General features: G+C 39.8%; 2 protein-coding genes and 1 long non-coding RNA gene across 7 annotated transcripts in view; 1 reads left to right on the forward strand and 2 right to left on the reverse strand.

Annotated features, from left to right (window-relative positions):
• The window catches only part of LOC116437610, a 9,012-nt gene extending 3,512 nt beyond the window's left edge, over window positions 1–5,500 (reverse strand). Inside the window, exons 1-2 of the long non-coding RNA XR_004237382.1 lie at window positions 5,309–5,500; window positions 5,073–5,185 (exon numbers count right to left, since the gene is read on the reverse strand). This is a non-coding gene — a long non-coding RNA (uncharacterized LOC116437610). The remainder of the gene's footprint in view (window positions 1–5,072; window positions 5,186–5,308) is intronic.
• Window positions 5,501–5,589: 89 nt separating this feature from the next.
• Window positions 5,590–7,219, forward strand: MED18 (mediator complex subunit 18). The gene is made up of 2 exons (XM_032097492.1): window positions 5,590–5,732; window positions 5,901–7,219. The coding sequence occupies exons 1-2, from the start codon at window positions 5,660–5,662 to the stop codon at window positions 6,452–6,454; spliced, it is 627 nt and encodes a 208-aa protein (XP_031953383.1). The 5' UTR covers window positions 5,590–5,659; the 3' UTR covers window positions 6,455–7,219.
• Window positions 7,220–9,256: 2,037 nt separating this feature from the next.
• The window catches only part of CERT1 (ceramide transporter 1), an 80,937-nt gene continuing 67,765 nt past the window's right edge, over window positions 9,257–22,428 (reverse strand). For 4 of the 5 annotated variants that reach the window (XM_032097487.1, XM_032097491.1, XM_032097490.1 and 1 more), the window contains 8 exons: window positions 22,065–22,142; window positions 17,812–17,907; window positions 17,005–17,137; window positions 16,806–16,876; window positions 15,339–15,467; window positions 14,442–14,571; window positions 13,069–13,205; window positions 9,257–12,201 (listed from right to left, as the gene is read on the reverse strand). In XM_032097487.1, coding sequence (XP_031953378.1) covers window positions 13,078–13,205; window positions 14,442–14,571; window positions 15,339–15,467; window positions 16,806–16,876; window positions 17,005–17,137; window positions 17,812–17,907; window positions 22,065–22,142 — 765 coding nt within the window. In that variant the 3' untranslated portion in view covers window positions 9,257–12,201; window positions 13,069–13,077. The remainder of the gene's footprint in view (window positions 12,202–13,068; window positions 13,206–14,441; window positions 14,572–15,338; window positions 15,468–16,805; window positions 16,877–17,004; window positions 17,138–17,811; window positions 17,908–22,064; window positions 22,143–22,428) is intronic. The other variant, XM_032097488.1, reaches the window with a different exon arrangement.

The raw sequence follows: 22,428 nt of genomic DNA on the forward strand, positions 1-22,428 counted from the left end.
GCACAGCACAAGACAAGGCACACAGATCTGTAGCTTCTAGCTCTGCACCCGGTACCACAACACAGTTTGCCAAATTGCCTTCTACCTCCCCTTAATGGGCTCCAAAAGCAAATGGAGGAGAATACTACAGTATGTGTATGCCATAGGCTGCGTTATCCTCAATCCACATTCTCAGACACGTGGTCTTCCATGGAAGCAGTCACTGCATAAAGCTGCCCTAAAAACATTCCCTCACTCTCAAAACAACTGGGCAGTGTTGCTACTTTCTTTTGCCTAGCACTGAGTGCCCCACCAGTGTTTTACCCACAGCCCACACCCACCCAATGCATGGGTTTATGCACAAGTATAACGATGCAGCCAAGGGTAAAAACGTTTTTAAAAAGGTGCTTGAAGCAAGCCACGTACAACTGTAATGGTACACAGAGCAGCCCATCTCACTCCCCATCTTTTCTATGTGAGAGCTGGCATAGCTCTGTGTGAGCAGGTCTGGTTTAACAACACTAGAAGTTAAAATTAGTTCAACTTTTGGGAATACTGGCTCTAAAATATGCTTCATTATTGAAAAAAACGGGTAGGTTATCAGGTGCACAGAGTGATACCACTTTTGGCAGAGTTTCTGGATAAACAGAATTGTATTTTTTGCAGGATAATCTTGGTTTTCCCATATGAAAATTGTTCCTGAGTAAGTAAGTCTGAAGAGTTGAAAATTCCAAATAAATTCCTCACAGCAGTTTCTTTTAATATTTAACAATGCACCCTACATTTTGCATTTAAAATCCAGGTAACACAGGCACATAGCATAGAAATCCACATGCAACTTTAGTTTTTGCTTTGGTGATACAAGCTTAGGAACAGGGCCAAGTCTGGAAGCCACCAGGCTGGCCAGCTCACTGAAATATCTCACTTGGAAACTGTTCCTGTTTTGTGAGGTGGGGAGGAATATATTATAATGCGCATTACTGAGGCTGATAATAAATCATCAATTACCTGATGTATATTATGGTTTTCTCTGTCTGCACTGTAACTTAATATAGTCCCTTTATTTATGATGGTTCCTCAACTATTGACATAAAACGCAGCCCCTGAGTTACCTGTTAACACAGAAGATCACTTAATGAGTAATTCCAACCTTGAAATTCTCTCAACAACTTTTCAAAATTATGTAAAGAATTCATTATATAAATTGCCCATTACATAACTGAGAGGAGTAATTGTCCCCCACTACAAGAAAGACATTGAGGTACCGGAGTGAGTTCAGAAAAGAGCAACAGTGCTGATGAAGGGTCTGGAGCCCAAGTCCTGTGAGGAGCAGCTGAGGGTGTCTAGTCTGGAGTAAAGGATGCTCAGGGGGGACCTTCTCACTCTCTACAGCTGCCTGAAAGGAGGCTGCAGCCAGGTGGGGCTGCTCTTTTCTCCCAGGTAACAAGCACAAGGAGAAGGGGAAATGGTCTCTACTTGCAGCAGGGAAGGGCTACACTGGATATGAGGAAAAAGTTCTTCGCTGAAAGGGAAGACAAGCACTGAAACAGACTGCCCTGGCAAGTGGTGGTATCACTGACCCCAGAAATGTTACAGAAGGTGCAGATGTGGCACCAGGGATGTGGTTCAGTGGTGGACCTGGAAGTGTTAGGTTAACCACTGGACTTGATGAGGTTTGAGGTCTTGTCCAACCTTAATGATTTTACGATTCTAGGTAGAGTAGCCTACAGGGAAGGAATGAAGCTGAGCTCGGGAAAAGGGGCAAGAAAGCTGTGCTAGTGTTTGTCCTTCTGTCTCCCATTAATTTCCCATCATTTTAAACCAGCAACAATCTGATTTTCCACGTGGCAAGAATCTTCTGCCATGACAAAAACCAGGCAGCAATCTTCCTGTCTTTCTCTTGACCCATGAGCTTTCTCATTCTATTTCTCTCTCTAAGCTGAATACGTGGTGAGCACGTCACTCTTCGCCAAGGCTATCCCACCATAATTCTAGTTATTTCATTCAGTAAAAATTCTCCTCTTCCAAAAGGCTAGCAAAGAGTGGAATACAAAGTAATGACTTCATATACTAATTAAGGTACTTCACCATGCCTGCCCTCTAAACCCCAGAAAATGTCGTTGACAAATGGGACTTTTTGAAAGTTGCAAGTCTGCCAAAGCAGAGCAAGTTAAAAACACTGACGTTTCAGGAGCTTTTGCCCTTTTAATTCCTGGGGAAAGAAGTTGAAAGAAGTTTGTGAGCCCCTTTAAAATGTACTTACTCATGCTGTATGAGCTATTAGTCCCATGAGACCCCAAGTGAAATTCAGGTTTGAATTTGTTAACCACTTGCATCTTAAATAAGTGCTTTAAAGTTAGTCCACAGGCTCAGGAGAGACCTTATCACTCTCTATAATCGCCTGAAAGGAGTTTGTAGAAAGCTACAGACTGGTCTCTTCCCACTGGCGACAACTGACAGGAAAAGAGGAAATGGCCTCAAGCTGCACCTGGGGAGATTCAGGGTGGACATTGGGAAGAATTTCTTCACTGGAAGGGTTGTCAAGCAATGGAATGGGCTGCCCAGAAAGGTTGTAGAGTCATCATCAACAGAGGTGTTTAAGGAAAAAATGGATGCAGCACTCACTGCCATAGTCTAATTGACAAGGTGTTGTTCAGTCATAGGTTTAACTTTATGACTTTGAGGTGTTTTCCAGCCTAAATGATTCCGTGATTCTTTGCATTAATTTCAAGAAGCTCATACAGAGATTTGTGGGGTGGAAGACTTTTTGCTGTTAATTTACCACAAGTGAATGTAGAGTGCTGTATGCTTAATCTGAAAGCATTTTTGATTGATATATGTAACAAAATTGGATTTGGACCTCAAGCCTGTGACATGAGTGAGAAAAAATTCTGAGTTTTAGTAAAAGGGAAGAAAAAACCCTTACATCCTGTTTACATCTAGCTGACCCTCCCTTCTGCTGGTATTATTTCAATGTGATCATGGCTGGATCACTCATTTCACCTAAGGTTTCCCTGCAGAGCTCTGGTCTGAGCACTTGGCACGTGACAGAGAGCTGACATAAAGGCATGGTCCCACATGGGCATCCCATTTCCCTGACACAGACAGGTGAGTGAGATGGGTTTCCAAGGCAGTTGAACAGAACATAGTTAGGTGGTTGGGAATAACATGTTTACCCCTCATTTCTCTGTTTCTCTTCACCCCCTCCATCTGTCTGACCATCTGTTGTCGGTGTCTGCTGCATCTTATCTTCAACAGCTGCAGAAAAAGGTTCTGTAGGATATCTTTAAGGTATGTAGGTGCACCACAGAGCTTCCAAGCCCACAGTGACAAGCAGCTCAGCAGCTGCAGAACTATGGTGTCTTTTACACTGCTGGTGAGGGTACTTGGAGATGCTGTGGTTGTGGGGCAAAGCCACATTTGCTCACCTACTTTTTTTCCAGAACTACAGGGGGATGACCACTTTGGGACAACATTTCTTTTCTGGATTGCACTATTGCATAGCTTCTCAGACTGTGGAGCAAAACAACTCAGGGTAGCTTCAGCTGTGGAATTTGAAAGAATTTGTACTTCAAGACAGAAAATTGCATACTCTTAGGTTTTTTTAGGCATTTGTAGTAACACTATCATGTACATCAGCTAGACAGAAGAGGCAATTTGTATCACCACAGAGAGAAGTGAACCTCAGAAATTACCCCTTTTGAAATGCTAAAATGATTTTTCACTCATTTTTACTTTTCCTAGGTATCTTTCTCAATATCAAGTTTTCCATGCAAACTGTATGATGACCACACTAACTAAAGCTGATCTGTATATAAGAGAAAACCTTTTTTTTGCTTCTTGAAGCTTAGGAAGGCTTTTAAACCATTACTCAAACCTTTTGTTGACTAATTTCTTGCTTTATTTCAACACAGGCATCTTATCTGCAATCTGGGGAGTATGTGCAATGTGTGTCCAGTGTGCCAGATCCCTGGGGCATGGTTCCCTCCTATGTAAATACACATATTCCCCCCATGGACTGCACTGCACCCCTCAGGTCACCCCTGCTTGGCAGTACTCCAAACTACCTCTGATACATCACGGGTGATACAAACCATTACTTCCCTGGGAGAGCACGATTATGCCATTTCTTCTTTGCAGGTCTTTGGTTTGTACCAGTATTCATGTAATTTTTGGGGGGGCAGGCAGGGGACACCACTGCTGCGTAGATACTGATAAAGGAAAGACAGACATACTGTTCACTGTCTGAGTGGCACAAAGGTTTGTTACACAAAAAAGTGCTAAAAGAAAGGTCAAATTTATAACTCTCTTTTGGGGATTGACAGGAGCAAATTCAGCTGATGCATACTGGGCATTTCCACTACTTTTTGAAAACAGAGGTTTTCTGCCTAGAAATGGTGTGCACCCTGCCATGCCCAGATGAGATTTCTGCCTTTCCAAACCAATGGATCATGCCTGTTGCATCCCTGATAACAATTTTTAACCCCAGCTGCTGCAGGAGCTGAAGCCCAACCCACAACGCCCCAGAGCCTTGGCCCCCTTGCTGTTGCTGTCAGAGACAGATTGGAACATTTCCTATGGAGATTTTACACAGAATTAATTGCATGTACCACTTCTCCCTGTGGAGGGTTGTGGGGGCAGCCAGGATGACCCCTGATGGCTGGTCCTGCCCACTGGCCTCCCACTCCCCTCCACTGTGCCCCCTGCACTGGGGTGAGGCTACTAGTGAGCCCCTCGAGATGTGGGCCCCTCAAGATTTGAGCTCCTCAAGATTTGAATCGAACTTTGCTGTAGCTGAACAGTTATGTCTAAGCAACTGCACTGCTGATGTCACATGCTTGGCTCATCCTTTATTTTGGGGAAAAGAGAAAACAATCCCAACATGAATGAGCTCTCTGGATGAGAGCCACCAGAAGTGAAGTCAGCAGGACTGGGCAGTAGCTGAGGGAAGGTAATTCCAGCAGTGGATGACCATGACCACTGTCTCATTCAAAAGAAGGGAAGAACCCTGCAGAACCTTCTCGGAGAAGCAAGAGATACAACTAGCAAATAGGGGTTTGAGTACTAATTAGTAAAAAAGTTATACAACTTACAGCCAACAAATGCTGATGCCTTTGCTTGTTAAAAGGTATAAATAGTGTAGGGGTTTGATGACCACAGAGCCAACCTTTCATGGGTTACCTCCCGACTCCTTGCTTTGAGCAAACTAGAATAAAAGACAGAAATACAGAATCACAGAATCCTTAGGGTTACAAGGGACTTCTGGAGGTCATCCAGTCCAACGCCCCTGCTAAGGCAGTCACCCAGAGCAGGTGACACAGGAACATACCCGGGGGGGGTTGGAATGGCTCCAGAGAGGGACACGCCACAACCTCCCCCGGCAGCCTGGTCCAGGGGCCACCCTCAATGTAAGGAAGTTCTCCACCACGCCGAGCGCAGGCGGAAAAAGCGGCGTTTCCTCCCTTCAGGGCCTGTGCTCCGCCTCCGAAACGCGCCCAGGGCGTGTGGGGCGGGGCGTCCCCAGGCCGCGCTCCAGCGCCGCCCTCAGCGCCGCACCGGCCCCGCCGAGCCGCCAGGGGGCGCTGCCGCAGCTTTGCCCGCCGCCCGCCGTCTCCTCCCCCGCTCCGCCGCCGCCGCCGCCGCCGCCGCCGAGGCCGCGGAGCCGGTGCGGGAGCGCACGATGGAGGCGCCGCCGGTGACCATGATGCCCGTGACGGGCGGCACCATCAACATGATGGAGTACCTGCTCCAAGGTGGGCAGCCGCGGGGCCGAGCAGCGCGGGCAGCCGCGGGGACGGGGGGAGGGTAGGCGGCGCGGGGCGAGCGCACGGGCGGGCTGGGGGGCGCTGGGGCGGGCGCACTGCGGAGGGAGCCCAGCTCGGCCGGGAGGGTAGGCGATGACCGTGGCGCTGTCTCCGCAGGGAGCGTGCTGGACCAGAGCCTGGAGAGCCTCCTGCACCGCCTGCGCGGGCTGTGCGACAACATGGAGCCCGAGACCTTCCTGGACCACGAGATGGTGTTCCTGCTGAAGGGGCAGCAGGCCAGCCCCTTCGTGCTACGCGCCCGGCGCTCCATGGACAAGAACGGGATGCCCTGGCACCTGCGCTATCTGGGACAGCCCGAAATAGGCGACAAGAACCGCCACGCGCTGGTGCGCAACTGCGTGGACATCGCCACGTCCGACAACCTGACGGACTTCCTGGTGGAGATGGGCTTCCGTATGGACCACGAGTTCGTGGCCAAAGGGCACGTGTTCCGCAAGGGCATCATGAAGATAGTGGTGTACAAGATCTTCCGCATCCTGATGCCAGGAAACACGGAGAGCATTGAGCCACTCTCCCTCTCCTACTTGGTGGAGCTCAACGTGGTCGCACCAGCAGGGCAGGACATTGTTTCTGATGACATGAGGAACTTTGCTGAGCAGCTGAAGCCTCTAGTGCACCTGGAGAAAATTGACCCCAAAAGACTAATGTGATTGAAAATGTGGGCGATTAAGGCACTGGTGGTGTGTTTCAGAAAAGGATGTTTTTCTGAAAAGCTTTTTGAGGGCAAATCAAAACAAAGAGAGGGGAATAAAGTACTATATATCAGTTTTGATAGTTGAAATTACTGAGTGTTTTTTCCCTTCACTTGTGGATATAAACAAAAGTGAACACTTTAAATTAGCACTGTTCAAAATATCAGTAAATGTTAATATTGATAATTTTCCTTCTCTTACGGGGAAGATACCTTAAAAAGCCTATTGTCTAACATTCTAAACATCTAAAAATGTCAGACTTACTGGAATTCATCCCTGTGTGTACCCACACCCCATTGCTATCTTTTAGTTTCTTTAGAGCACCATTTGTATATCCTACCTAGTCATCCAAAATGTCTCTTTTCAGTAATAGACGAATACCCTTTAATGCAGGAGATGCTGTTTAACACAAGCAGAAACAGAAATTGCTGTATAAAAGAGCAACTAACTGTACACCTCTTCACCATAGCTTATGTGACAGGAAGAGCTACTTGTCAGTAGCTTCTGATGTAACCAAAGTTAGAAGTGGAAGAACATCTGGTAATATTAACATTTGCAAGTGGTTGTCACAGCTTTTAACAGTGTTCCATTATTTTCACTGGAATTGGTTAGGGCAGTCTTAATAAGAAAGTAAATTACAAGGTACTTTTTATTACTGGATTTCTCACAGCTGACAGCCATATTGAAGTGTTAAGTCCTTTTTATTAAAAAATTAATTCACAAGTTTTCGTTTAAAATTTATTGCAAAAAATTAGCAGCTGCTAGTTGAATTACTGATGATTTTGTTTAGAACCTCTCTTGATAGTAGGATGGTTAGTTACCCTAGTATTGCAGTGATAATTCAGTGTTATTTGAATTAAGTTTGAGTTTTCAGATACAGTTCAGTCAAAAAAAGGTCGGGAAAGATAAAGGAGTTCATTTAAATTTCTCAGGTTCTCTACCGGGGACAACCATTTTACCCACTGCTCAAATGTGCCAACCTCCGTCAGAAACCCTTCAGCACCCCAAGTGCTTTATGTAACAATGAAAGGCAGGGGCCACTCCCAGAAAAACCTTCAATCAGCTACATTTTCAACTGGATCAGCGCTAACAGCCCACTGCCGCAGGCTCTAGTGTGGGGCGTGGGGAACACTCGACTACTTGGGTGGTACTTGAGTACCCTTAGGCTGAAGACAGAGCAGTGATTTCCCGCAGGGCAGCAGTGAGGCGTCACCAGCGTGACTGCTCATTACCTAGACTACAAGTACTTTCTGGAGGGTACAAACACACCTACAATTCTGTTCATACTCGCTCTCTATCCTGGGCCTCCAAGCTGGAATTCCTTTACATACAGGGCATAACTTCCTAGGACCTGCATGTGCCAGGTTGCTCCATGGTTGGCTTGCAGTCCTACCCCAGTAGGTGGGAATCCTTAGGGCTGTTGTATTTTGCCACTCTTAGCACTGGTTAGGAATCCCTTGCCATAGACCTGTACAATCTGTGGCTTGTCTCTTGGCACATAAAAGTTTAGGAAGTCCTGTGGATGACAATAGGTCTGACTATTGATCGATCCACAATTAATAAATAATAATAATTTTAAAAATGTTCTTTTAAAGGAGAATTAGGTTAAACCTTGAAAACTGCAGCAATCCACAGTACCAGGCTTCCTTATTCTGGCTATAGTCAATGCATAGAAGAGGCAGGTGTGCAGAGAGAAGAGCTTACTGCATCAAGGGCTACAGCTGAGGACATTTTCAGGTAGCTAATGCTCAAAGTGTGTCCCTTTGTGTAACAAAATGTATTTTTCTCCTCCTATAAAACTTAGCCTATAAAAGGTGGAGACTAAAGGTGATTAGCATTAGTAATACACTACTAAATTGCATGGCATAACCCTAATTATCATTCATCATCTACGGTCAAATTACATTGTAGTTACACAGAAATGCTCAGCCTCTCCTGACTGGAAAGTATGTAGTTTTTAAACTACGCACGTAAGTTATGGGACCAGGAATATGAAATGTGACCTTTTTTTTTTTTTTTTTTTTTTTTGGGTGACTTATTGCCAGGTAAAATAGCTGCATTCTTCAAGATTGGGGGTTACCTCAGGACTCACTATTTTTTGCACTATATTACATGATGTCTGATACAGCTGAGCTTCAGGTAAGTTTTGTTTCTGTGCAAGTAATGCCTTCTCTTATTTCAGGCTGTTACTCCAGTCTTGCATGTAAGCTTTACTGATTGCTATATAAAGAAGTAAAAATCACTGTGAAACAAATAAAGGTAGGATTATTATTGATCCATTAGGCACCACCTGTTTCTACTATTAAGAAACTTGCTCACAGAAGCTCATCCTAGTTACTAAAAATTATTCTTACTTTGAAAAGGCCACAAGTTTACCCTTTGGCACATCTCCGTCCCGGATCGCTGTTCTTCCCATGGAAGTTCCCAGAATCTTGTTAATTCTGTACAAATGAAGAGCTGGCACACTCTGTAAGTGCTCTGTATTATGACTACACTGTAAGTCATAACTACACATTAACACCCCTCTGACTGTTCTCACAAAATGAACTTCTCAATGTATAAACTAATGTGGCATTCAGGTTTTCATCCCAGTAACCTCAGTAACACAAGTAAACTGCTTTCCTGTTAAATGTTTTTCATGCACTAGAATATTGTATATAACTTTATTCATTATTTAAAAGTTGGTTAAAAGGTAAAATATTTTAAGTAAGTTTCTCCAAACACTGGAAAGTCAAAAATAACAAAAAGCCAAGATTTTTCTTCATAATTTTAATATTTTTAACTTTTAAATACTGGTTTTAAATTTGTGATTGTAACATGTAAGAGCCAACTTCTTTTAATTTTTAAAACTTATCATTAGGATCATAAAGCTATTATAGAACAGTTACAACTCTACACACTCAAGGTACTCAAAAATATGATTCATGTTTTAAGTCTGTAAATGAACAGTGGCAATTCAAATACAGCGTTATCTGTACAACTTGACAAAAATACAGGTGGACAATCTGATTAAAGAGAATCTGCACAACTTCAGATAAGCCAGCTCAGCCCAATTAAGTAAAAGGTAAGTTTTTTCAAAGTGCATCACATTTTTCACAGATAAATTTTTCAAAGATTTTCAGGTTCTCAGACAGAATAACAACGACCATCTCATCTTCATTCCCAGTACAAGTTCTACCAAGTCACGTGCTTCAGAACTAGTTTGGCAACATCCAAATTCTCTGAACAGATGCAGATATCTAGAGAACAATATCTGATGGAGAAGATTGCTGTATTTTCTCCCTTTTCAATTGGTTCAGCTTACAAAACAACCATTCTAGAGTCAGAAGCTCTTTCTGCAAAGACCACCACAGCTGCATAAACACTCTTGATCTGTTAACAGGAAGAAATGAACTCAGACCACTCAGACGTGGCAGTGACTGACAAGAGGGATGGGCTCAAGAGACAGGGTAAATTGTATAAAACCATAAAAGCAACATCCCTTCCAGAAGAAAAGATCTAATGGCTACTCACACAAGGACAATCTGAGAGGCCTACTGCCTTTCGAAATTATTTTTTGAGAGGTCCATTAATAATGATTTTTCAGTCATGTAACTCCTTCCATAGTCTTTAAAAAGCCTCTTACAAATCTGATTGGGCAGGGCTAGCTACAGTGAAGTACCAATGCCTTTATCTAAAAGTAAAACATATTCTTTACAAATAGTATTTGTAGTGTCATTTTATTTACAGAATAAATCGCAAAAGTACATCACATTTAGTGCAAATGCAACTAATGATATAAGTTTATATACTGCTTTGTAAACTTTCCATACCTTTGTAAAATAAAGCTATCCTATTAAATTAATAAACTTGCCCGCGTTCCAACAATTACCAGAAATGGCAAATAAGGACTTAAACTCTTTATATTTTGGACTTTTTTTTTTTAAGTTCCCATCAGTGGCTATGGTGGAATGTACCACTGCTTGGTTGATTGTAAAAAGATGAAGTACATTTGAGGTATAAGATTTTGTTTTCTAACGTTGGTATATAAAATGCTCACTGGTGATATAGTAAACATGTACAAATTTTCATCTTATTTGCCTTACTAATATTACCATGTAGGCACTTTTCTACATATTCAAATGAACAGAATAACTCTGTAATAAGGCATATTCCATGCACACCATTAGAGAAAGGCAAATAAAAAGGGAAGAGTTACAGAGTATGAAATCTGCATGCGTGTGTAATCATGTGTTAGGTACGGTTTCATCTCTACAGAGATGAAGAGAGAAGTTTTTCAACACTGTGCAGATCACATTGAATCATTTACCAAATCTTCACTAAGTTACTGTATTATATCTCTTTTCAGGCACCTAGCACACTATATAAAATAAATTTGACTTTCAGCTTTCTTTTGAAGAAAATATATCTGAAACTTTTTTCCTCAAGATACGCGGTTTAGTGAAACACCGAGCAGTCTCTGAAGAGTTTCCAGCTACAGGACATGGATAAAAGACCTCACAGTCAGTACTAGCCCAACACAGTCCTCTCCTAACAAGTATCTCCAGAATCAAAGATAGGCAAACATCTGATATTTAAATCTTCACAGCAGCTAAAGGGAACTTTCCAGTAAGAACTACGCATTCTTATAGCTCTGATGGGTTTTTGATCAAGAGGCAAATAATTTCCTATATGAACCTCACAGCACAGCTTGATTGAGATGAGGAAAACACATGCAGGATCTGAAAATAATGTACTCATCCTCAATCTAGTCTGGGAATGTTGTTTGATGCAATCCAAATTACTTCAATAAATATTATAGTGTACCTTCTCACAGCTTTGGGAAAGCCCCGGATATCATGCAAGAAAGCAGTCCACATATAGTGTGGACAGGCGTCTGCCAGGTTTTAGGCAGTCTCTTGCCCTCTCTTACAGAATCTTTCTATATATTTCTGGATCATGTTTAATAACAAAAATTCTGCAGCACATATTACATAACTAAAAAATACAATAGAAATATAAAGATATCTGGAAAAAATAAAGCTTTTCACACTCTTACTCCTTCAGAACTAAAGATCGTCATAAGAGTAAGACAATAGAAAAGGCAAAGTCATAAGGATATTGACAGCCCTCAGTTATTAACTGGCATTTTATGTAACAAGATGGTTCATTATAGAAACCAGCAGCAATGAACTGTGATTATACAAAGCAAAACAAAACCTACCAACAAGTTACCTAGGTTTTACTGAAGCCAGTCCTCTCACACCCCCAAAATACCACACAGATTTTTGTGCATATAAAGCACATACAGTATGCTATATGTGCATTTGTCTCTTGTGCTTTTCACACATGCACAAAAACTGCACAAGTATCTTGGGATGGTTGACAATGAAATTCTACAACTTGTTCAAAATTAACACAGTAGCCCATGTTGGTGATTCAAAGTTGTATGCACTCTTCTTTTAAAGCAAGCAAATAAAAATAGAGCCATATACATGTTATCAATACATGTATTTATAATTACACACTGATTCAGCAAGAAAGATAGCAGGAGAGAGCTATTGTTAAATATTCAGCCTCATGGTGTTGTACCACTTCTCCACTTCAGTATACAAAGCCTAGAACTTGGGCCATAAAAAGACTGTAGATCCTTCGTTCCAGCATGGAGTGCTCTATGCATGGTCACTTCTCCAACGTGGAATGCTCACCCAGTCTTGTTCTGATTGCTGCAGGTAAGCAAAGACAAAAATACAGCCCTGAAAAGTTTGTATACTACTAGTACAATGAACTTGTTAAAACACCTTAAATGTCATCAGGACTGCTACAGTCATGTGTTAACTGTTGGCTTGCGACATTGTGTTTTAAATGCTTTACTTACACTAGTTCTCTAACGATTTACATTTAAAACTGTGAATTATTAAAGGAATATCTGTTACAGCTGAATGAAACAAGTAAGACTTTTGGAGTCTGACACAGTAAATAGAACCCAAAAATAGAGGTAGCCTATATCACACATAGAAAAAGAGATGGAGACTCATTTTCAGATGTGACTGAATGATGCTGTAACACTAGCACAATTAAACATAATTCTGTGGTTTGACATGACAGTTATAGAAAATGAAATACATAGGAGTCTAACAAAAATTAGGGTAAGCCTTATTTTATTTAAAGCCTTATATTACAAACACTAAGTGGCTCAGATAGCCTCCAAGTGACCAAGAAATCCTCTTCTAACGTCATATCATCATCTAACTGTTCAAACAAGCCAATAACCTATACCATTAAAAACATATCCATTGACTTCAGAAAGCATCTGGAAATCCCTTTTCTTTCTAAGGTTCATCAGAAAGGCTAAAAACTTAAGTCACAGTCTTCTGAATACTCTAGTAATTCATGTTGGTCTGTCAGTGAAGTTCCATTAATAACTTGTGCAGCCTGTACACAGAAATGACATGACTGTTTTAAGAAAGTATATTGCATACTCAAAACAAGCACTGAAGCCATGCTAATCATGCAGGATATTTCTAGATCGCATACTTCTATTTGGCCTTAAATTTAAAATGGTGAATCAAGAATTTAAAAAGTATATATACCTGCTAATACTAGAATAAAATAGGCTTTCCTGCTGTTTTCTCTTGCACGTACGATGTAAAACGCTTTAAGAACTTTGGATATTCTCGTTTAGCCACTGCCCGTAACACTGATGCTGGTGCCCATCCTCCTGGGTTCACTAGAAGTAAACAGGAAGAAGGACATTGTAATGAAGCAACTCCACCAAATGCTGAAACAACAAATTTTAGTTCATTACTCCTGCAACTCTTCCTGAAGTAACAGGAAAGAATAACCATCAGCAGATTTTTTAATGCCCTAGACTTGTTGTAGCACTTTCTTTTTGTAATACTCAAGCTCAGTCCAGATCTATGATGCCATTATTTAGAAAACATTAAACACGCAGTATGGTGAGTCTTAGAAAAATGCCCAAATGGAAGAGGATATTCTCTATGGGCTTTCAAGAAACAAAATAGAAGGAGATCTGAGTAACTTCCTATTTCAAAAAAAGCAAGTCAGTATTAACTTTTCAATAATTACTGCCTTTGCCTGCAGAACTGCTACATAGGCAGCACCCTGCAAACAATTATAAACCATTTAAAGAAAATTTGAACTGATTCTTAATTACATTTCAATTCACAGTGAAAGTATGTTGCTGAAAAAGCTATCACTTCCCATATAGTCACAGTTCAGAATTTAGCACTGAAAATGTACTTTTTAAGTGAACTGGAAACTTTGGAAAAAAGTAATAAGCAGAGCGAGCTACTTTGAAGTGTCTTGTTGCTCTGGGAGAGAGGATAGTAAGTATGCATCTCCAATACCACAGCACCTTGCTAAATACTGGATACAGCAACAATACAATTTGGCTTTGACAATTTTTTAGTCAATACCAAGGATTCTATCAGCTAAAAAACATAATTAAGAAATGTAGGCTATATTATACAGCTTTCAAGCATCTTCATACAAAATGTGTTTACTCCTTCTTGGCACCAGGAGATAAGAACTGTATCTTTACTATCAGCAGCTTTTCAGCCTTATGAGATGAATTGGGAGGAAAAAAAATTTACAGTAGTACATGAAAAAACCCAACATACCATTACTGAAACTAAAAGCTATGCCAACTCATTCCAGTTGCAGGTATTTCTGCCCACCTTCCTCCATCCCAAGGTTGTGTACTTAAGACTGAGCTACACAGTTCTTCATTTATTCCTCCCAGAGTACTACATAATGAATGATCCCATTCACCAATTCATGTAGCACATTAATTTGAGACCTTTTGAATGTGATGAACATAAAGGTGATGCTATATATAGACTAAACAGAAAAGGGCATCAAACCGTTTTTCTTTTGTGCCAGTATTCAACTCCCCAAAATTAACATCTATCATGAATGTCATACTGAAAAATTTTATACTTACCATTAGCTACATATGTAATCTTGCACAGAATGTTGTCCCTGCTTATTTCTTTGTTCCCCTCTGGTGGGCTTACTAATGTCTGACAAATCATAGCAATATTTATTTTGGCACGGACACAGCGATTGTTCAGCTGCCAAAAATAAGAAACATTGTGAGCCTCAAACTAAATCCATTTCATCATACTTGAGCATGAACATTTTTTCATTATGTAGTCTAAGCCACTCTAGAAACTGTGTTTCTGAAAGTCTGCATTCTAGCACTTACATGGATGTAACACGGAAGTGAGTAAAACAAAAGATATGTGGTGGATAGGGAAAGGATTCAACTGAAACGTCTGAATCTCAAGTTTCTGCTTGCTTAACACATAGTAAGTGCAATATTTCAATTGTTGTGACAAATCACAGAAATGTTTCTTTACAGAAACATTTCAAGAATAATGTATCAACATTTAGAAATATCAGTTAACTCTTCCCTTGAAAGCAGGCTATGAAATAGCAATCCAAGGAAAACAATCATTGCTGTTATCTGATAGAACCAAGGCAAACCTGTGTAAAATGGAGACTTAGCCCTACCTATAATTATACAAACCTACTTTTATATTTGACAATACTGAAGAGATACTGATTTGATTCCATTAAAAATAACCTCAATTCTTTAAAATGTTTTCACATCTCCAGAAATTTTGCTTCCATTCTGCTGAAACACCTTAGATCTGCCAACTGAGAGATCCGGTAAGAAAGCTTCTGGCTCAGAATGCCTTCATCAGGTCAATTTATCACCTGGTTTAAATCAACTGTATTTTTGTAAAAACCCTCCATCTCCCTCTGTGAAGGCATTACCACAGAACAGAAAAACTATCTTAAAAGCAGAACTTCACAGAATCAAAATAATACTTACAGGAGCACTGTCATGTTCTACAGAGAAATTGCACACAATCCATGTTTCTGGATCATTTTCACTGAATGCTGGTATCTTTCTGATGGCAGACAAATACAGCACATCCCTTTGAGAGGCTGGCCACACTCTCTGCAGAGAAACACCTGAACATAAGCTTTTCCAAGTTCGTAAATTAAGTACTCACTATCCTTAGTTAAAATAAAAAACCAAGCAAGGCAAACCAGGTCAGTTATATTATTATGTTAAAGCATCTTCAAGTTAGTAATTTCATTTTCAAAACTGAAAGAGAACATAACTGTTGTAAATAGGCAATAGAAGTATCAGGTTGGCTACACTTCATACCAAAAAAATTAAGGCAAAACTTTAAGACCTTTGAAATGCAGAGCACCAAACTGCAGTGAATTTTTCATTTAAAAAAAATAGGAAGAGGCAGTTCCCCTCCTGTTCCCTCAACCTCAGTTTTGCATTTTAGTTAATACTTGTCAGCTACAAACTGTACTAATGGTTAAGCATAGAGAGATACATCTACAGTTACTTATGTCTCTGGAGAGAAAGAGAGAGGAAGGATGTATTTATAACAATTACTACTTCAAAAAGCTACTGTTACTGCTACTACTTCAGTAAGACAGATATAGCAAACTGATACTATACAAGAGGAAGTTTCAGAAGTGAAATGTCTAAAAATGTAAGAAAATAGACAGAAGTTATTTTCCTGACACTCAGTAGGAGAAAAAAGTTCTGGCTTTTACCACAACCAATACAGATGACACAACTGTCTTACTAAAAATTATGAGTCCTGTATTAAAGAAGTTTTAACTTAACTGCACTACTGGTAAAATTGTCAAAGAAAAATACTTGTTTTAACATTTGAATATACTAATACTTAGAAACATGCAAGACTAAGGATGAATCTGTATATTTCATTCCTATATATTTTTTAAATCTTTACATTTCAGTTGCTGGGTTATAATTCAAATGAACATTTTTATAAACTGACACCAGAACCATTTTGGGGGAAAAAACAATGAAGGTACAAGAACAAACGTTGTACCAACAATTAAAAACACTTGCATTACAAGGTGGTATGTCAACTAATTGTGGTGAACAGTAACCTGCATTTTTGCAAAAGAAACATCTGACACAGTGGTGTAGGTTTCTTCCTTGTAGTCAGTGGCGATTTACTGCTTCCATTTGCTTTGGATGACTCTGGCCTTGCTGGCAGTGATACAATCATGAGATTAAAAGCAGGCCTCACTTGCTACTACAAGCTCTATCAGACACATGCACAACCAATTATGCTCTCAAGAAAAGTTTGAAAAATTGATGGAAGTTGCAGTTTAATAGAGAACTTGTTCTGGAATATTGTCTGGAACAGTATTTTGTTATGCCAGTGAAGTATTCAGAATAACACTGGAACACACGTGCCTCAGACTGTCTCAGTAAAGTATGCAAATGAAGTGTTATTACCTTATGTGTTTGGTAAATGATGATTGCGTTATCAGCTAAATTTTCCACAACATGGAAATTTTCAATTGTTGCTAAAAGAAGGGGGGGAGGGGGAGAAAAAAAAAAAAAATCCATCAGCAAACAGTCACAGACAATAGGACAATGTTATCAATACTATTCTTGCTGATAAACATGAAAAGCTGAAGAATCAATTCCTTACTTTCCCAGTCATTACGAACATCAACATTCCAGAAGTAGTGGCAAACTTCATGCCCTGTTACCCCTTTAACGGCATGGGTTGCTTTCAAAGGATCTAGAACTATTCCATTCTCTTCCACTTCTCGTCTGTATACCTATAGCCAAACACAAAGAAAGAAACGTAGAAGAGAAACTGTCTAAACTGTTCATGTTTTAACTCTTTAAATTTAATCAACAAACCAACAAACCACTTACCTAGAACACTGTCACATGAATAATTTGCCATGAAAGTGTTCTCTGGTAACTACTGTTGAAGACATTCTTACGTGGCAATTCACATTAAAATACCAGTACTTCAAGGTTTCTACTCCAGAAATGATTAAGCTACCTTATTTATCACCATCCACATGGATTCATAAGCACAGTAGAGCAGCCAACACAGTAGCTTGCTACTCTTGTTATTTTTGTACATAGAATTTACACATTCCTTTGATACCAAGCTTTAAGTAGGAGGGAATGAGAAAGGACTCTGCAAAGATGAAGCTATTGCAAGACTTACACAGGATTTTGTATGAATAAATATATTAGAAGCCACAGCGCTCATGAACCCCAGCCTCAACCTAAACAACGCTATTCCCAGAGAGAAGTTGCAACAGCATAACTTGGTGATTAATAATATTAACAGAAAAGCATAGACTGATTTAGATTGGAAAAGACCCTTAAGATCACGGGCTCCAGCGGTAAAGATAACACTGCCAAATGTACACTGGAAGTATCTGTCTTCACAGTGTATCATCTTACACAAATTAACCAAACCCGAATAGTTTACCTTCATTTCTCCTTCTTCTACCACTAGCTGCCAATTGGCATCTCCTCCTACATCTTGCAAGGAATATGTCATGTGGTTTTGTACCATCTCTTCCACCTGTAAAGGAAAAAAAAATAGGCATTTTTAACCAATTCCTTCCATCTTTTTGGGAGGATACTGTACAGCATTAGAAGTCACAAGTTAATACTTCAATTCCTGTGCAGGAGCTGAATTAACAAGAGAGCTCTCTGTTAGGTTAGGAACAAAAAAATAACGCTGGCCTTCAGAAACAAAAGCCAAAATCTTGATTCAACTTCCAACTTCGTTCTTTGCGGGTACTTCCTATCCTGCCTTTGTGCCTTTAAACTGTCAAATCTCACCACTTCTACCTAAACCAGTTCTTTATTTCAGCAGATAGGAACTGCAGGTATCTCTAAATAGAATTGCAATGCACTGTAAGATATTCACTGAAGAGCATTTAAAAAGCTGAACAAAGGCAGGGGGTTAGGGAGGAAGACTGACAAGCTCTACAAAAGCATATGCATATCAAAAGTCATATTGCAAGAGCAGTGAAGGAAACAGTCACGAGCAAAGAATGCCTGCACTGTTTCAATGCCATCTTTGCACAGTTGACAGCTAGAAAGAAACCAGAAATGCCTACACTCAAAGGATTACGACAATAAAGATATTCTATAATTATAAAATGCTAATTCAAAACTTATTTAACTAGCAGCTGTGCCTTTTCTTTAAGGCCAAATATTTGCTATATTTTTATCAAGTTATGTGAATACCTCATTTTTTATTCCATATAATATGCATGAAAATGGGTATTGGGAAAGGAAGTGGATTTTTATTTTAGATCTAATATATTACTCTGTTTCCTTGGTCCCCCACCCTTTTCCAAATGCCCAAATAAAAACGGAAGCAAAATCATAGGGTATGCATTGCTGTGTATTGCTTCAAGTATTGGAAACACTTTAATAACTTTTTTACACCCAAAAGGTAGATGACTACTAAAACTTGTCACAGCAGGCAAGTCCACATGGTTCACATCACTCTCCTGAACTACTGGAAATACCTTTTTTTTTCCCAAAAGGAAAAGCACTACAAACAGAATTAGTTAATGGGCCAACATGAAGATCAGTTGAAGACGTGCAGAATCACAAGATTAACAGTCTGAACCCTATGGTGCTTTTGCACAGTTTACAAAAATATGAAGCCTAGTGTGCAGTAAAATACGTAAAACATACTTAAGCAAGTATGAAAACAAGTAGAAAGCAAAACTAATAATAATTAATCTTTTTTTATACAATAAAGAATTGAAAGATGTTATTTATTTTTAATTCAAGGCAGTAATTTTGTTTGTACTATGTACAGTACACTTAAGACCAGGAAGAAAAAAGGTAATTGAATCAAATAAAACTCTCAAAGCACAACATGAAAAAAAAAATTCCACTGGATGGAAATCCTGGTTTGTCTTACTTTAACTAAGTATAGACTTCTCTAGACAAGGACAAGTTATCACTCCGGGTTTTGGGTATTTTGCTTTTGAGTTTCAGTGAATGAAATGCACCACCAAGATATCTGTTTCAGCTTCTAGACAAACCAGCTTTTGCTGCCAGTTACTAGCAGGTTTCCTACAAAAGATTCTTCCTTTTTTTCCCAGTGAAACAATGACAGTACAATACAAAACAGGTAAGAATGTGGGCTATTTAAATATTCAATGCTTCTTTAAGAAAGGAATCCTTGCCATGCTCCCAACACTTACTCACCATACCTTCAGGCCCTTATGTATTTTCTGTCCCACCCTAATTTATTAAGGACAAAGCTATGCTTTATACATTTACTTTTGTCTTTTGCTACATTTGCTTTATGTCCTAAATGCAAAGGAATGAGGGAAATATCAAGGACTGAAGAGAAGAAGGTACCCACAGGAACACAATCTAAACAGGCTCCTGCTTCACCAGGAAATGCACTATTTACACAACCTGCTTGTGCACACTCTCTCTCCAAACTGTATTTAGTCTATGCACTGGTCACCATCTGTCAACCTGCACAGTCAAGATCCACAGATTCTCTCCCACTTGAGACACTCACTATTACCTCTGGGTTCCTAGATGGCTACAGGAACAGTCTGCAAAAATATTGCAACTTGTACTCCATACAGTCTTGACCTGAACTTTGAGTGGCAAGTTCTTCCGTTTAAAGGGCTTCAGAGCAGCTCAAACTATGATAAAGCTTGCAGATGTTTAAAAGAAAGTGATCTGAACTCTCACTCAACTGGCAAAGACAAATCAATACCTTACTAGAGGGACACTGAAGAACCAACTCCCATCAGAATACATCTTTATATTTCTCAGTCTTAAAAACAGGGTTGCAAGTTGCTACTTGACCTTTTACTGATACCCTTCATTCCCTTCATTCACATTAAGTCTAGGAAAAAAGTCACATTTGTTAAGAATCAAGATATTAGCTTGCCTTCCCAAAAGTCAAATTGTCAGCCTGGTGACAGAGGCCAATTTTTTATACATTTTTTAATAAAGTCCAGAGCAGGTAGAATGAAAAGGTCTGCTTTTCTCATCATGCTCTCTCTGTTGTCTTGTTCAGTAGAACTGAAACTCCAGAGCAGGTTAGAATGACTTGTTGGTCTGGCAAAAATTTGTTTTAGGGAAAATACTTGGAGGTTGGGGCTGCATGTGGAGATACTCGTACTTTCTGCAGTGAGTCCATTAACTTGAAACTGGATTAGGAGGGACTCCATAGTAACTTCCATGTAGTATAATCCATGCAGCAGGTGAAAAGAGCAACTTTACTCCAGTCCATTTGGTCCTGATACTTAACCACAATTTGCATTACTGTGATAAGGACTTCGTCCACCTCAGGTCTTTAAGTGATTAGTTCTGCAGTCACACTGGTGCTCTACAACTCAGGTTTATCATATGAATGCAGAAATGTTTTATGCCAATCACAGGCATAAAAGAGGTGAAAATGAGGACACCTGCATATCTTGGCAAATATGAGTTTCCCTTATGCTGAATGATCTCTGCACCCACAACCTGACAGAGTACTATTTCCTGTCTTGGCAAACAAACTTGCTTTCTATTACTTATTATTCCCTTACTTTATTATGCCCTCACTTTACTACCCCTCCTCCCAAAGTGAAAAAAAAACTTAGAAAATTAACTCAACTACTGGAGTACCAGTAGATGAGCCTACCACTGTCGTGCAATAGGACTTGCACACTTCTTCCCTTGCAATAAGTCCAAATTTCAGAAACAAACTGACTGCAAAAGGTCTTGGAATTTTAGTCCACTAGCCAAGTCCTTAAGTGTTGGTCCTGCTCATGAAGCTGGTTGTAAGGTCTGCAGGTAATAAAATTCCAGGCTCTGTTTAAAAAAAAAAAAAAAAAATCTATTCCTGTTTGAGAAAAAAAGGATTGGTTGGAGCTTTTGTTAATACTTTAAAAAACCTCCAAAAGAGCAGATCCCAAAAGGAAGCTCCATATTGACAACCACATATGGACCACAGCAGAAGGAAAGTAATAGCATGAATAACACGGTTAGTTTTGGAGACTAAAAAGCAAACATGTGAACACACTTATCTTATTCTACCCTAAACTATCATCTTCCTAGCAAGCACCTAAAGTGATTTTGTACATTACTGGAATATGTCATTATGGCTACATTGACATATTCAGCATGTCAGACTTATTTTCTGAAGGACAAGTGAATATATATAAACTCTTCACTATGATTTGTCATACCCACAGTCTTGTAGGTCAACATGTTTAATGGCCTTTTGGTAATCAAACTAGTCATAGAGGTAAAAAATAGTAATAGTGAACCGTAAGATTCAGTATATTAATATCATTGTAAACAGACACTTTAGACAAAAACCAAACCTTTGACTTAAAAGCAAGAAAAGCTATTCAATCCGAAGCAAAGACCATCTTCAGCCTCTGTAAAACATATGTTATTCTACTTTCATTGTAACTACAAATACAAATTTTTCAAACTATAGGCATTTTTTTAAAGCTATTGAAGTAAATCAAATAGTTTCACAAGATTTAGGCCTCTGTACAAGTGGTATGCATGCAAGCTGGATGTAAAGAAAGACAACCATTTAGTACAGGAATAGAGAACTCCTTTGTTTGTCTCAATGTACTAGTTCAAAGCAAGCAGTGATTGACATAACAAAAAACCCCCCAGGTTCTAGAGAAGAGGATGAAACACAGCAAAGACATGCAACCCCCACTTGACACATCAATACAGTACCTGGGCGCTGAATCTGTGAACATCATCAGAGGCACTGACTAGATCAATGGAAGACATGGAGGAAGAGCGACTATAGGGCTACCAGAGACAGACAAAGAAAAAACCAAGTAATCAGAACAAAGGCACAACAGAGCGTTCAGTACCAACTTGCAAGCACAAGATAATGAAGAAAAGGAAAACAAAAGCACCATAAGCAGCAAGCACAGCAGCGAATGCTGATTTCATGCACCTATTATATATTATGCTCCCAGTGTAGCCCTGACAGGAGCATAGTGTTTCCAGTAATACTAAAAAACAAGCCAACTGATTCGGATGCAACCAACTGGATTTTTGTTGTTGTTTTTTTGTTTTTTTTTTGGTTTTT

This window comes from Corvus moneduloides, chromosome Z (genome assembly GCF_009650955.1).
Source record: "Corvus moneduloides isolate bCorMon1 chromosome Z, bCorMon1.pri, whole genome shotgun sequence".
Lineage (NCBI taxonomy): Eukaryota > Metazoa > Chordata > Aves > Passeriformes > Corvidae > Corvus > Corvus moneduloides.